This window comes from Sphaerodactylus townsendi, linkage group LG11 (assembly GCF_021028975.2).
Source record: "Sphaerodactylus townsendi isolate TG3544 linkage group LG11, MPM_Stown_v2.3, whole genome shotgun sequence".
Lineage (NCBI taxonomy): Eukaryota > Metazoa > Chordata > Lepidosauria > Squamata > Sphaerodactylidae > Sphaerodactylus > Sphaerodactylus townsendi.
Genome location: NC_059435.1, coordinates 54,943,223 through 54,956,286, shown reverse-complemented (window position 1 = coordinate 54,956,286; position 13,064 = coordinate 54,943,223). Strand labels below are relative to the sequence as shown.

At 39.4% G+C, this 13,064-nt stretch overlaps 1 protein-coding gene across 13 annotated transcripts in view; it reads right to left on the bottom strand.

The window, feature by feature from the left end:
• Positions 1–588: 588 nt before the first annotated feature.
• CACNB2 (calcium voltage-gated channel auxiliary subunit beta 2) overlaps positions 589–13,064 on the bottom strand; it is a 158,940-nt gene continuing 146,464 nt past the window's right edge. For 12 of the 13 annotated variants that reach the window (XM_048510588.1, XM_048510592.1, XM_048510590.1 and 9 more), the window contains 4 exons: positions 7,618–7,769; positions 6,135–6,230; positions 5,165–5,350; positions 589–2,610 (listed from right to left, as the gene is read on the bottom strand). In XM_048510588.1, the coding sequence (XP_048366545.1) occupies positions 2,125–2,610; positions 5,165–5,350; positions 6,135–6,230; positions 7,618–7,769 (920 nt within the window). In that variant the 3' untranslated portion in view covers positions 589–2,124. Of the gene's footprint in view, positions 2,611–3,440; positions 3,488–5,164; positions 5,351–6,134; positions 6,231–7,617; positions 7,770–13,064 lie in introns of all 13 variants that reach the window. The other variant, XM_048510600.1, reaches the window with a different exon arrangement.

Genomic DNA, 13,064 nt, shown 5'->3' with positions numbered 1-13,064 from the left:
GTGAGTAAAGTTCTGGGATTAGGGGTCATCCTCCTCCAGTCATACAGTTTCATGTACAGGCAATGTTCCTTTGGTAATGCAGAATGAGTTTCCACCTGCATTAAGCTCTGGAGCAAGGCATAATTTCAGAACTATTAAATATATGTGAAAAATTCAAGATCTTCAAAACCAGTAAAAATAAAAAATGCAACATTTTACACATTTGTGGAAGATATTGAAAGGAATTTTCAAGAGCTGTGAATGCCCATATATTTAGGCATTCTTTTCGTCCTTGTTCTTTATTCTAATATCCATTTCTTTAATAAGTGTGCTGAAATACTGTGGTGCAAATTAACTGTTGAGCAGAATTTGGTCCAGACTGGGTTACGCTATGGGCAAATAAAAGATTTACACCTTTAGCACTGATTACAGCTCTCTAATTGTTCACTAGAGACCAGGCATTCCATTTAGCTTTTGGATTGCTCCTGTCAGATTTGGTAGTTAGGGTAACCTGTTAGTAGCAGTTTACAGACAGCTACAATACAGAGATGAAAGACAGAAAAACAAGTTGATCAACACCGAGAGATTATAAAGTATAGAAAAAGTGGAGAAGCTACAAAAATTTATTTTCCAACAAAATAACTCTCCACAAGCGGTGTAAACTTTTCTTACTAAAACAAATACTCTAAAACACAAAAAGATTTTACATTTCCAGTGAAACACTCACAGTTACATTTGCCTGTGTTTTTAACTTCCTGAATCCTCAATGGAGAGCCAGCAGATTGACACTTTCTCAATTACCTATAGCTGCAAACTTCCTCATGTTGCTTGCCTAAAGTTTAGACTTTAGAGTAACAGGCAGAAGAAAGAGACTAACTATTATGTTCTCAGAACTAATCAATCTGCTCATGAACTGTTGCTAATTTGCACATTAAGATGCTCAAATGAACTGTCTCACATGAGTCGTGCAACACTCGAAGGGGGCACTCACGGAAGATTGTGCAAATTACTTCAATGAGAATGGCATGAAGGTAAGTGACCCTGTGATCTTCAATGAGCATTTTCCTTGAATATTGTCATCCTCAGGTGCATAGTTCACAGGCCTGAGTAGCTAAATGTGCAATTAGCTTGGATTCATAATACAGGGATTGGCCCTTAGACTGGCTTGTGTACACTCCACAATCACTTCCGTTCTATATTTTCACATCTCTTATCGTTTTGTGTAGGCACACTTCTACATTCCATTTCAAATGTGATTCATCAAATTCACAAAGAAAAGATATCTGTGTGCCCACTGTGATTAGTGTGTACTGTGCAGCACGGAACCATTGATTGTTTCATGGGTTTAATATGAAAAATGGTAAGGACAATTCAACCGTTGTCTAAAGCATTAATTCATACTAGGTACAAGCTGTTTGCTACAGAAGTGTCTAGAGTGAACGCCATCACATTTCCTGAATGAGGCTAGTTCCAGTTGCCAGTAATTCAAAAGCAAATCTGCTGACTTGGCATTAGGACTCTAAAACAGTGTGGTCAATCTTATGAAAGAAGGTGTTTGCAGAAATAACATTTATAAACTGTCTATACAGTACACAGTACCAGTACATAGAAAAGAGATTTTGACTTTATGATCCTGTGTGTAAGGCAAGACTGAATTCTGTCCCCAAATGTAGTCCACTAGAGGTATAAGCAACAGAAAGTGGCCCTTAAATCAATAAGCAAATCAGGTGCCCATAATTTTTTTTTAAAAAAAATCAGAATAGACTAGTGCTTCCATTTCAGATGTGCTGATTTTGGCTGGCTGGAAAAAAGAAGAGGGAGTTAATAAACAACAATTGTATTTTGTCTGAAACACTAACAACATCTTGATAGCAACAGATATTGTTCAAGTGGCAACTACCAAAAACAGCTTTGGAAAAAAAAATTCACAGTACAACATGAGGAACTCTGCAGTTGTACTATGTTGAAGTGTTACAGCACTAATCAAAATGAATATTCTATTTCATGCTATTGCTGTGGGAGCAACAGCCGTATAAATCAGCATACAGGATACCCCGTGATTTGCAATGTAAAACCCAGATTTTTTTAAAAGGGGGCTTTTGTCATACACAGCTTCAAGGAACACAAGACTGCCAGAGGCAAATGCTATTGGTGGATGTACACATCCCTCTTCCATTCGGCTGCATCATTGCGTTTTTTAGATATCACTTCCCCATCTCTGTCGCAATACTGGTCCCTTGATTTATGGCGGCTACGCTGCTTATTCCCTTCATTGTGATCCTGCTCTCGGTCCCTTTCCTTTGAGCGATGCCTTGATTCTCGATGCCTGTGATCACCGCTCCCACGGGATTCATCCCTGTGACTGTGATCTCTATGAGAATCATAGTGTTCACGTGAGTAGTCCTCCTTTGGCTCTACGTAAGCTGAATCTCTGCTGTCTTGGGTTTCGGAGTCAAAAGTTTCTTGTCTAGATAGGCCACGACTAATGCCACTACGATGGTTATGGTGGTGACCTGAAGAGGAAGAACGGTGTTGGGATTTCCTGGAAGGTTCAGCCCGTGTTTCTTCTTCCCCTTGAGAACCAGTTCGTTCAAGGGCTGCTTGTTCATTCATCTGATCTTCTGGAGAGCCCTGGTTAATGGGAGAGAATTGTAAATTGACAACAGAAAATCACACGAAATCAGGAGTGTTACAGATCTTAGACTTGTTGCTCATGAGCAGATTCACTGATTCACTCAGTGCTATTCCAGAGGAAATGCTTTTAGGCAGCAAATTATGGCTAGAAACTTGGAATCTAAGTTTTAGGGGTGCAATCCTGTGCACATTAACCTGGGAGTAAGCACCATTGAATATAGTGGCACTTACTTCTGGGTAGACATGTACAGGAGTGTGCTGTAAGAGTTCAATTTTCACTGGAAATATTTATAGTAAAAGTGAATCTTCTTTTTCAAAGAAAAAAAAGATAACAACTTGTATTTTCGGACAGACCCTGAACTCTAGTGACTGTATTAACTTTTGGAATATTCCAGTTGACCCACCTCTCAGCACACACCACACAGAAAATGAAGACAGATCTGGCATCAAGATATCAAAGAAACTAAAGTCAGATTTCAAAGAGACTAATGTGGAGAGCAAGCATTAATGGGGAAAATCTATAGCAAACATCAGGGTGAAGATGAGTTTCAGTTAAAAGGCAACACCTGGGTTTTATCTTTAAAATACATATTAATCTAGTACTAAAAGCACTTGTATTATAACACTAATATCACTGCCACACTATTTTTCTAGGCAATTAAATGGAATTGTGGTTGTGGTAAGATGATCTTTTTTGTCTTCATAATTTAAACATTCCAAAAAATTGCAAATACAATGGACAGTGCCAAAAAAATTCAGATACAGATTAAATAACCATTTAATTTCCTAGCATATTACTGGCAACTAAAAGCTTAAATCAAAATTACCAAGTATAATCAAACCTAATCTTCATCAGCGCAACATTTTGAAATCACTGAAAAATGAACAATTGTGATTATTTACCTCAGGTTAGGATACCAGTTTTATTAATGTTATATATTTCACACCAACAAAAAAAATTTAAATGCAAAACTTAAATACAAAGTCATTAGTAACTCTTAAGGAAACATGTATATTTAGATATCAGGCTTAATTTAATTAACAAAATAAGACCAGAACATTTATATTTCCTATTTTTTCTTCCAACTTTTGGCTGTTATTCAAAGCAAAAGTTTCAACAGAAACTGCAAGCACATATGTGAAAAGCATTTCTCCCTTAATGTTGCAGAGAATGCTTGGATTTATGGATGATATTGGATCTAGCTACATAGATTCAGATCAGAATTTGTGATCTGGGCTTGGCTTTGAATATGAGAAATTTGAATCTTGAAATATTCTCATGAGCTTTCTGTGCAAATTACTGCAATTTTGAGATCAATTTCCAGAATATCTCTGAGCTTGCTGAACTGTCTTTCCCTGCAACTGTTGAAGCCTTAGCCAGGTTTGTTTATCTGTTGAAAAACGCTTTCAAGTCACAGTTACAACACAAAACAGTTTGCGAGCTTTTTGACAATTTCTGGAAATATTTTGAGTTCATGCTGGGTTCATATTACTCCATGCTGGGTGTTTAATGAAATGCTTCTCTTTATAACAAAACACTTCTCTCTCATTTTCAAGTTTTAGTTTAGTTCTGTGAAAAAGAAGAAGAGGAGTTTGGACGTACACCCCGCCTTTCTCTCCTGTAAGGAGTCTCAAAGCGGCTTATAAACTCCTTCCCTTCCTCTCCCGACAACAGACAGCATGCAAGATAGGCGGGGCTGAGAAAGTTCTGAACAAACTGTGACCAGCCCAAGGTTACTCAGCAGGCTTCATGCGGAGGAGCATAGAAACAAATCCGCTTCACCATATAAGAGTCTGTTGCTCATATGGAGAAGTGGGGAATCAAATCTGGTTCTCCAGATGAGAATCTACCTGCTCCTAACCACTACACCACGCTGGCACCACGCAAGGGAGGAAGGGTAGTTAGAACATCCTTCAGTGCTACGTTTTGTATTCATAAGGAGTTTTGTTTTACAGGCTAGCATTCTGCAGTCCTATGACCCATTCCATCTCATTCAGCTGCATATAGTGACCCAAACTCCCCTGTGGATGCAGAACCCCTGTGTATCCAGAACCTTAACATAATTGACATGGACAAGTTGTGTTGTGCTTTAAAAATTATGCCAATTTTTAAAGAAGTTGACCACTTTGCTAGGACATGGGGTGGGTGCAATGGTTAACAGTGCTTGGAAAAGCCACAGGTGACATGTCAAAGAGTCACATATGACTCTCAAGCTATTAAGGCCCCTTCCGCACATGCAGAATAATGCACTTTCAATCCACTTTCACAATTGTTTGCAAGTGGATTTTCCTATTTCGCACAGTAAAATCCAGCTGCAAAGACCATTGAAAGTGGATTCAAAGTGCATTATTCTGCGTGTATGGAAGGGGCCTGAGTGAGTCCAAATATGATTGGAACTGTTGGATGATGCAAAATTCTATCTGCATCAGATCAAAAAGCTAAGGGACAAGTGTTAAGTATTTACATAGCAAATACAATACAAACAGCCAATGAAGTGCCTGTGAATGGTACTGGCTCTTGCAATAGGTTCCAGGGAGAAAGTCTAAATACCTCTAGGTTAGCATCTGGGCCTGGGTTGATAGGAAGAGTGGCAGTTGCCAGCGTGCGAGTGAGGAGCTGATTGGGGGAATGGCTGCTAGGAGGATGTGTAGACTTCCAATATGCTTCCAAATAGTCAGCCAGGTGCTCACAAGCATCTTCAAGCTGGTTCTCATCCAGAATCACATCAAACATTTCCTGTAAAAGGGATAGTTTAGTTACATCAACCAATGCGGCAAAACTTCATAAATCAAACCTAATAATGACCAAAAAGTAACCACGACTGAATTTGGGTCATAAAACTCATGTGACAATTTATAAAGAACTAATTTAAAAGCACTAACAATTTTACTATAAAACACTGAAGTATCCTGAAAAAAAATTCTACCATTTTGATTGGCATGATCCAACTGTCAATAAAAAGCATACGATATATCAGCAAAAAAAGTTTATTTACAAAGAAGAGACCAGGTTGCCAGGGAGTTATAGCATTCCCAGTGTCCTGGGGCTTGTTCAAAACACAACAGTTACTTATTTATATATAATAACAGCCATGGCTGAATGAAGAATTGAATACCCAAACAGGCAGTATGCATACTGATCCTCCCTCAATCCAGCTATGCCAATAAACTGTTTATCTGTATGATAGTGGCAGACTTTGTACTGTTGTCTATGCCAATAAAGTCTTGCTTGTAATAAACTGTTTAGAAGGGAAGCAGCCAAGCCAACTTTCTTTGCCAAATAGCTGATGGGTTTGATATTTGCTTTTTGAAAACTGCTTTGTATATGGAACTAGAATTGCAACATGCATATAGCCTGAAGTGGGGCCAGAAGAATTGGAGATTTATGATGTCATGGCTAGTGACTAATTCAAATAATGAACACAAAAAATCTGCCCAGTTTTTGTTTTTCTGAAAAATAAATAAATGACAGAAAATTAACAATAATGCACTTTCAGCAATCTAAATTAATAACAACTCACTGGAGGGCACTGAGCCAGTTTATCAGCTGCTACCATTTGGACGTTTAGGTGTTTAGCCTGAGATTTGCCTCGAGATTTTATTAACCTCTGCAAAACCTGTGGAAAAGAGGGATACCGTTAAATTATGGTATTTTATACCATGACCTTTCACAACTGAGTCAGACTCAGGGTGGCCTCCAACAAATGTACATATGAAAAACAATATATGTGTTAAAACACAGAATAAAACTACTACAACCACTGATTCAGATTTAAAAAATGGCATCCTAATTTGCTACCTACTATATATAATACTGATTATTCTTAACTTGTTGTAGGCAGATAATCAACAATGTCCCATGTCCTCCAAGGTGCTGAGACAAGAAACTAAGGAAAAGGGAAAAGGGGACCAACAGGGGGAAAATAATAATAAAAGGATGGAAAAGGCATAATGACCATTTTACAGCATTTAACAGCTGCACAAGGTTTGGAAGAGCCTTCTTTGTCAGGGCAGCTTTTATTCCCTTCTGAGCCAAACGCAGCAAAGGGTGAGTTAACATATGCGGCAGAAAACTCTATCCCAGCACTCTGCATCACAGGCTTGAATCACACTTCCTCATGTTTGTTCCAAAATCACCAGCTTCTCTGTCCCCTTTACTCAGAAGTAAAAACACACTTTTTTTCCAATGGCTGTACAGTGGAACCTCGGTTTTCGTTGTCATCAATTTTCATCAACTCTTTCCCCGAAAATTTTGTCTCGTTTTTCATCGTTTGCTTTGGTTTTCATAGGTTTTCGTTGGCGTGTGCTAATTTTGCAACAACAAATAGCGACCCATGCAGTTCCATTGCTTGCCAGTGTTTGCCTCGGTTTTCATCGGTTTCAGATTTTGCCGAGGTTTCCCGGACGGATGACCGACGAAAACCGAGCTTCCACTGCACTATACAAGTAAGGACGTGATGGGAGCGCAGCCCACAGAAGCTTTCCTTAGATTTGGTTCACACTATCTGCATTCCACCCTCAGCCACAAAATCCCCCTCTAATGAGAAGAAGGTGTCCACTTCTTTCATCACCTTTCTCTCATGCTTGAGAGGCTGTCAGCAAGGAAGCTAATTACTGTTAACTGGAAATTGTCCCATTCACAGGTATTTCCCTGTTCATAGTGTATATATAGTATATATGTGTATTGTCAAAGGCATATATATATGTATTGTCAAAGGCATTGTTACTCACAGACTATGTTTCTCCACCCACCCTGGACACTCCAACAGATATATATACTCCACTTGCTTTCCCAACATCAGATCCTCTGAAGATGCCAGCCACAGATGCAGGCGAAACGTCAGGAGAGAATGCTGCTAGAACACGGCCATACAGCCCGGAAACCACACAGCACCCAAATATATATATATAATTCATCAATATTTACTAGTATGGAATGTACCTTTCCACACTACAGCTGAGAACTAAAAGCACAAATGTGTGCAAACAGCTAGGAAAATTTACCTTTGGAGAAGAAATCTTTACATATACTATAATGGGAGCCAAAGAAGTTTTACTAAGTTGAGCTGGATGATTAATAGTGTCAGCATCAAGTACAACCAGCTGCAATGTCCTTGCTAGTTCAAATATTCGTTCAATTTCACTCTGAACTTCAGCTGCGAAAAGTAAAAGAAATCCAATTATGTTAGTGTTAAAGAAAATGCTGAATGGTACATGAGGGTGCATCTTCAACAGAATAATAGTAGGCTTAAAAAAATACCCTTCCCCCTGCACACATACACTTTTACGTAGAATACACTCTGTTTAAAGTAAAAATGTGGTTCTTGAGATCTGCATTATCCAAAGGAAGTACTTAAGCCTTGCCACTCTCAGAACAATTTATTACTCAAAGAGGCTGAGGTCACTTTTACTTCTAATCATGAGATCTAGGTGCTGAGAAAACAGTTTTAAGAAATCTTAAAGGTGCTGCCTTGTTGTGGAGGCTACAGTTGTGCAAACAGCGCCCCTAGGATGGCATTTTTACTGTCCCTTGGGTGCTGTTTTTGGCCCATGCAGAACCCACCCTGTAACACAATAGATAGTTAATAGGGTTTTTTTTCCTCCGCATGTAATTTGTTAATTTGGCAATTCGTGCTCCATTGCTGTCAGCCAAATATGGTTCTAAGTGTTTACAAGTATTCCGAGGAGTTCCCTTTCCTGATACTTGGTTGCACTGCTGAAAGAATAGCCTTCTCCACACAACCATGGGGTGGTGCTTCTAAAATGGCTAGCATATGAAACACATCTTATAATTTTTCATATATTTAAAATATTTTAGAATATGCGCTGTGGTGTGGCTGTGTCATTATTTTATTTGTTTACAACTGTCATACACAAACCATAAAACTATAAGCCACAAAACAGTTCTCAGTTAGAAGCAGACCACAAAAACAGCTAAAGATGACAGAATGCTCCAATTAAAAACCTGAGAAAAAAACATCTTTACTGGTTGCCCGGCGCATTTTAAAAGATAGCAAAGTAGGGTTTCCAAACCCCCGGAGCCCTAAAGTGGGAGAGCATTCCAAAGGGCAACGGAATGTGACCACTAGAGGAAATATCCCTATCTCTGCCATCACTAGCCTCATCTCTGCAGGTGGTGACAGAGAGAGTTGGGGTTGGGAAGGGGATCTTAATGGGCAAGCTGGACATGAGGAAGTGGTCCCTTAAGTACCCTAGCCCCAGGCCACTTAGGAATTAAACTTAAAAAGCAGCACTTTGAATTGTCTTCAGAGACAAATAGGCAGGTATAGCTCATTCAAGCATAGGGAAATGATCCATGTTCTCAGACCCTGACAACAGTCAAGGCTGCCTCAATACGAAGTCTCCTTCTTTCATGTTATAGGGCTGTTGAAGGAACAGGCTGTATCATGGTAACTCTAGCTCGTTTACCAGTGCATATGCTTATCATCCAATTGTTAGCATTACTTCAAGGAAACAAAAAGCAAATTATGGTATGCACCGGCAAAAGTAAAATACTTTTAAGTTCTGTGATTTCAATGGAAGTATAAAGCAGAAACTCCAGATGAAACCAAAGGAATTAAAAATGTTTAAATTTGGCTTAATCGTGCTCCATCATCCGTAAACGTTTTGGTAAAAATGTGATTTGTTAAATAATAAACTGATCTGATTTCTAACATATATTGGAAGTAGGGTTGGTGATCTGGTAAACCTGAATCACAGAAAAACTTGAAAAAAGTCATACTGGCTTTTTCAGGTTTTTCATTGACCAATAAAAAAAAAAACCCAGGTGCATTCAAAAAGCCAACACTTGGGGCTGAAAATGCCAAATAATATTTGGCTTCATCACCTTTTAAGATCTCCTCCCTCCCTACCACCATTTCCCAAGCCCATGTAAACTTGGGAGACGGCTGGGCGGGTTGGAGGGGGGGGAGAATTCCATGCTGCGCTGGACAAGCTCAGTGAAGCATGAAGTTCTGTTTCTTGCTGATGCTTTCCAACCCCCAAGGGCTTGGGAAATGGTGAGGAGAGGGGAGAACTGAAAATTTTCGAGACACTGGCTTCACTAAAAATTTCCGGGTTTAAAACCCCTGAACTTAAACTTTACCAATAAAAATTACTGGTGCTCATCCCTAATTGGGAGTATACAAGAGACAGAGTGCTAATTTTTCATGAACAGCAAAGGCACAATAACAAAAAGACATCTTTATGGAATACAAAAAAAATCACATGGAAATATCTAACTTCTTTCACTGGATATTCCTAGAAAATAATCACAGGTAATGCTTCAATCTTAAAAATAAATATTTTGCTACAGTTTAGCTATAACTGTATCTGTCGCATGTAACATGTACAGGTGCAACTAACTATGTACACCAGCAGATGTCTAATTAAGCTCAAATGGGTACATATCTGTATTAGGTACGCATATGGATTGGACTGCTCTGTACATATAATGTTAACACAGCACATTTTTTAAAGGACATTACAAGAAGCAACATCATCTGTACACTACACATTCCTATTTCTTTAAATTGCACAGCAGATAATCCTTCAGATTCAAATAGTGGCAAAACAAAATAACATTTTTCTGGGGGTAAAAAGTTAAGGACATTTTCCTCAGAAAACAATATGATCGCTGTAAACAAAGGAAATAATCTTAACTTCACAGGCATAATAATACGGGATTAAATCAAGTGCTAATGTAGGGGGGAAATTGGTATGGCATGGCATTTCTGCAAACTACGGCCCCTTCCGCACACGCAGAATAATGCGTTTTCAAACCACTTTCACAACTGTTGGCAAGTGGTTCACAGCTTCAAAGAGAATTAAAAGCAGTTTGAAAGTGCATTATTCTGCATGTGCGGAAGGAGCCTACATTTCAAAATACAAGGGGTCAAATGTTAATGACAAGGGATTTAACTGACAGCTCAAAAACAAAGGTTGCCTATCTATATACCCATTTTCCAAGTCTGCCCCCTGCCTGGACTTCCTGCCTAGACAAAAGATGGTAATTCTTGAGTTTGCTCCAGGACCGGAAGCTCCAGTCAGCGGTTCTTAGGGAGCCGCATGCATCGCCACGTTAAGAAGAGAGCCACAGCAGGCTTGACAGCTGAGACGGGGGGGGGGGGGGCCTACCTCAGCAATGGGGAGAAAGGTTCCTCCCTGCACATTTCATGGCACCACACTAGTGTTATGTAAGATGAAATTTCCTGTGTGCAAGTCACTTCTATGTAGCATGTTCAGTAAATCCTGCATTTTTTATTAAGTGTTATGAACAGCACCCCACACATCCACTTGCCAAGTCACTTGTGGCAACAATAAAACTAATTCTACCAACTTCCCAAACCACTGAGATGGTGGAGTTGCTTCTTCTTCTGCTCCCGTTCAGGAGGCAAAAAGAAGGATTTATGTAGCTGAGCTTTATTACTGTATCAGGTTGGGCTGAGATTTGACAGTGCACAAACACAACACATTTGGTAGTGATTGTGTCCACCTCGTGGGATAGGACAGTACGCCTTTTGTTTTTTACGCTTCTTGAGTCAGCCTTCCATTCTGCTGAGATCAGCAAAATGAGTACTCAGCTAGCTAGATGTAAAGTGTAGGTTACTGGGGAAAGCAATGGCAAACCACCCTGTAAACACAGTCTTGCCTAGTAAACATCACAATGTGATGTCACCCTATGGGTCTGCAATGACCCGGTGCTTACTTCCTATAGTTGTTCAGGTGGCTTCAACTGTTCTGCCTCTACCGATGGAACACATGAGTAGGAAACAGAAATTCAATATAATTGGGATGAAATAGAGAAAAGAAATGTGATTGTGAGAATGGGTTAGAATGTGTAGAGTAGTGGTAGCTGCAAATAATGGTTACTAACCAAGCTCCAACACTTTTTGTGTATGCTTGCTGATGGACATGACATGGCATGACAGATCTGTCACCAAGCTGCCACCAAGTGTGGCCTTGCAAGTAGACATGTGATCATTTATCACAGGGTGACTTTCTTGTAGGAGTCATGCATTCTCTTACATAGAAATGCATAAAATTTGCCTTGCCATAAGAATCTGTCCAGTTTGTTCTTCCAAGAGAACTAGTAAATTGCTCTTGAAGGTATAGAGGGCTTGAAACCCTAAAAAAAATGGAGCCAAAAGCTTTGCCAGCTTATAGCCTCATACCAGCTTTGCCAGCTTATAGCCTCATACCATACTATGTTTACCTTGAGGATCATGGATCAACCTTTATTTCAAGTTTTGGCCATGAGTGGTCCAGTGCTAAGGGAATTAAAAGATGGGTACAAGAGGGGAACTTTCATTTTACTATCTTATCAGCACATGTTGGGCACTGATTCTGATCCAGGAAATGCTGGAATGCAGGGGTCCTCAAAGTGGTGTCTGTGTGCGCCAGATGCTTACTGAAACTTTTCTTGGCGCCTGGCAAATGTTTTGAGAAAATGGACCAGATGGGGCTTTTGCCCAGCAAGGGCTCTGATTGGCCACTGGAGACTTGATTGGCTGTGTAGATTTCTTAAAAGCTTGCTTTGGCAGCAGCAGCTATTACAGCACAAGGGTCTTCACTGTGTGACTGAAGGTAAGCTGCAGCAACTACTTTATGTATGGCTCTATCTCCTAAGGCAGCTCTTCTGTGGCAGCCATTTTGTAGCTGAACCTACCACACTGTGCCTGAATTCCAAAGATGCCCATAGATTTAAAATGACTTGGGACCCCTGCTGTAATGTAATCTTAGTTATACCAATCTCTTGTTAGATACATGTCCTAACATAGGCTGATTCCGCATGGGCAAAAACAGCAGTGTGAAAATGGTGTGAAAATGGTGTAAAAGAGTTTAAAATGGTGTAAAAGGGTTTATACTGTTTTCACACTGTTTTCACACCGTTGTTTTGGCCCATGCGGAATCAGCCATAGTAAAAAATCAGGTTCTATGTATAATTCAATGATGTATATAGCTTCCAAAAATGACTGCAAATTGGTATAACTGGTAACATTTAAGACATAATGTCACGGAAATTTTAATTTCTTGCTGTGATAGATCTGAAATGCTTCTAACTGCTACCACTGTGTACTCCATCTAGTTTGAATATATACTTTTAGGCAGAAAAAGGAAGTGTTGAATTTATTGTGGACACCAACTAATTGTACATACACAAATTCTTCACATACATTTTTAGGCTGCTCTCTATGATGCAATCTACATGGTACATGTAGCGACAAAACAACAAAGCTTCTAAAGCAACATTTTCAAAGCAAAGCACCTCTTACGCATGCAAAAGAGGGTGCATACATACAAATGTTAGCACAATGCAAAACTATGTCCACAAACAGCTGCATACCACTGTTTTTGTACATTGTTTCTTTACTACTAGATTTTGGATCAGGGTAGTACAGATTTTTTGTTCAGAATTTAGGCATCCAATTAAAAAAATGTCAATCATCTTC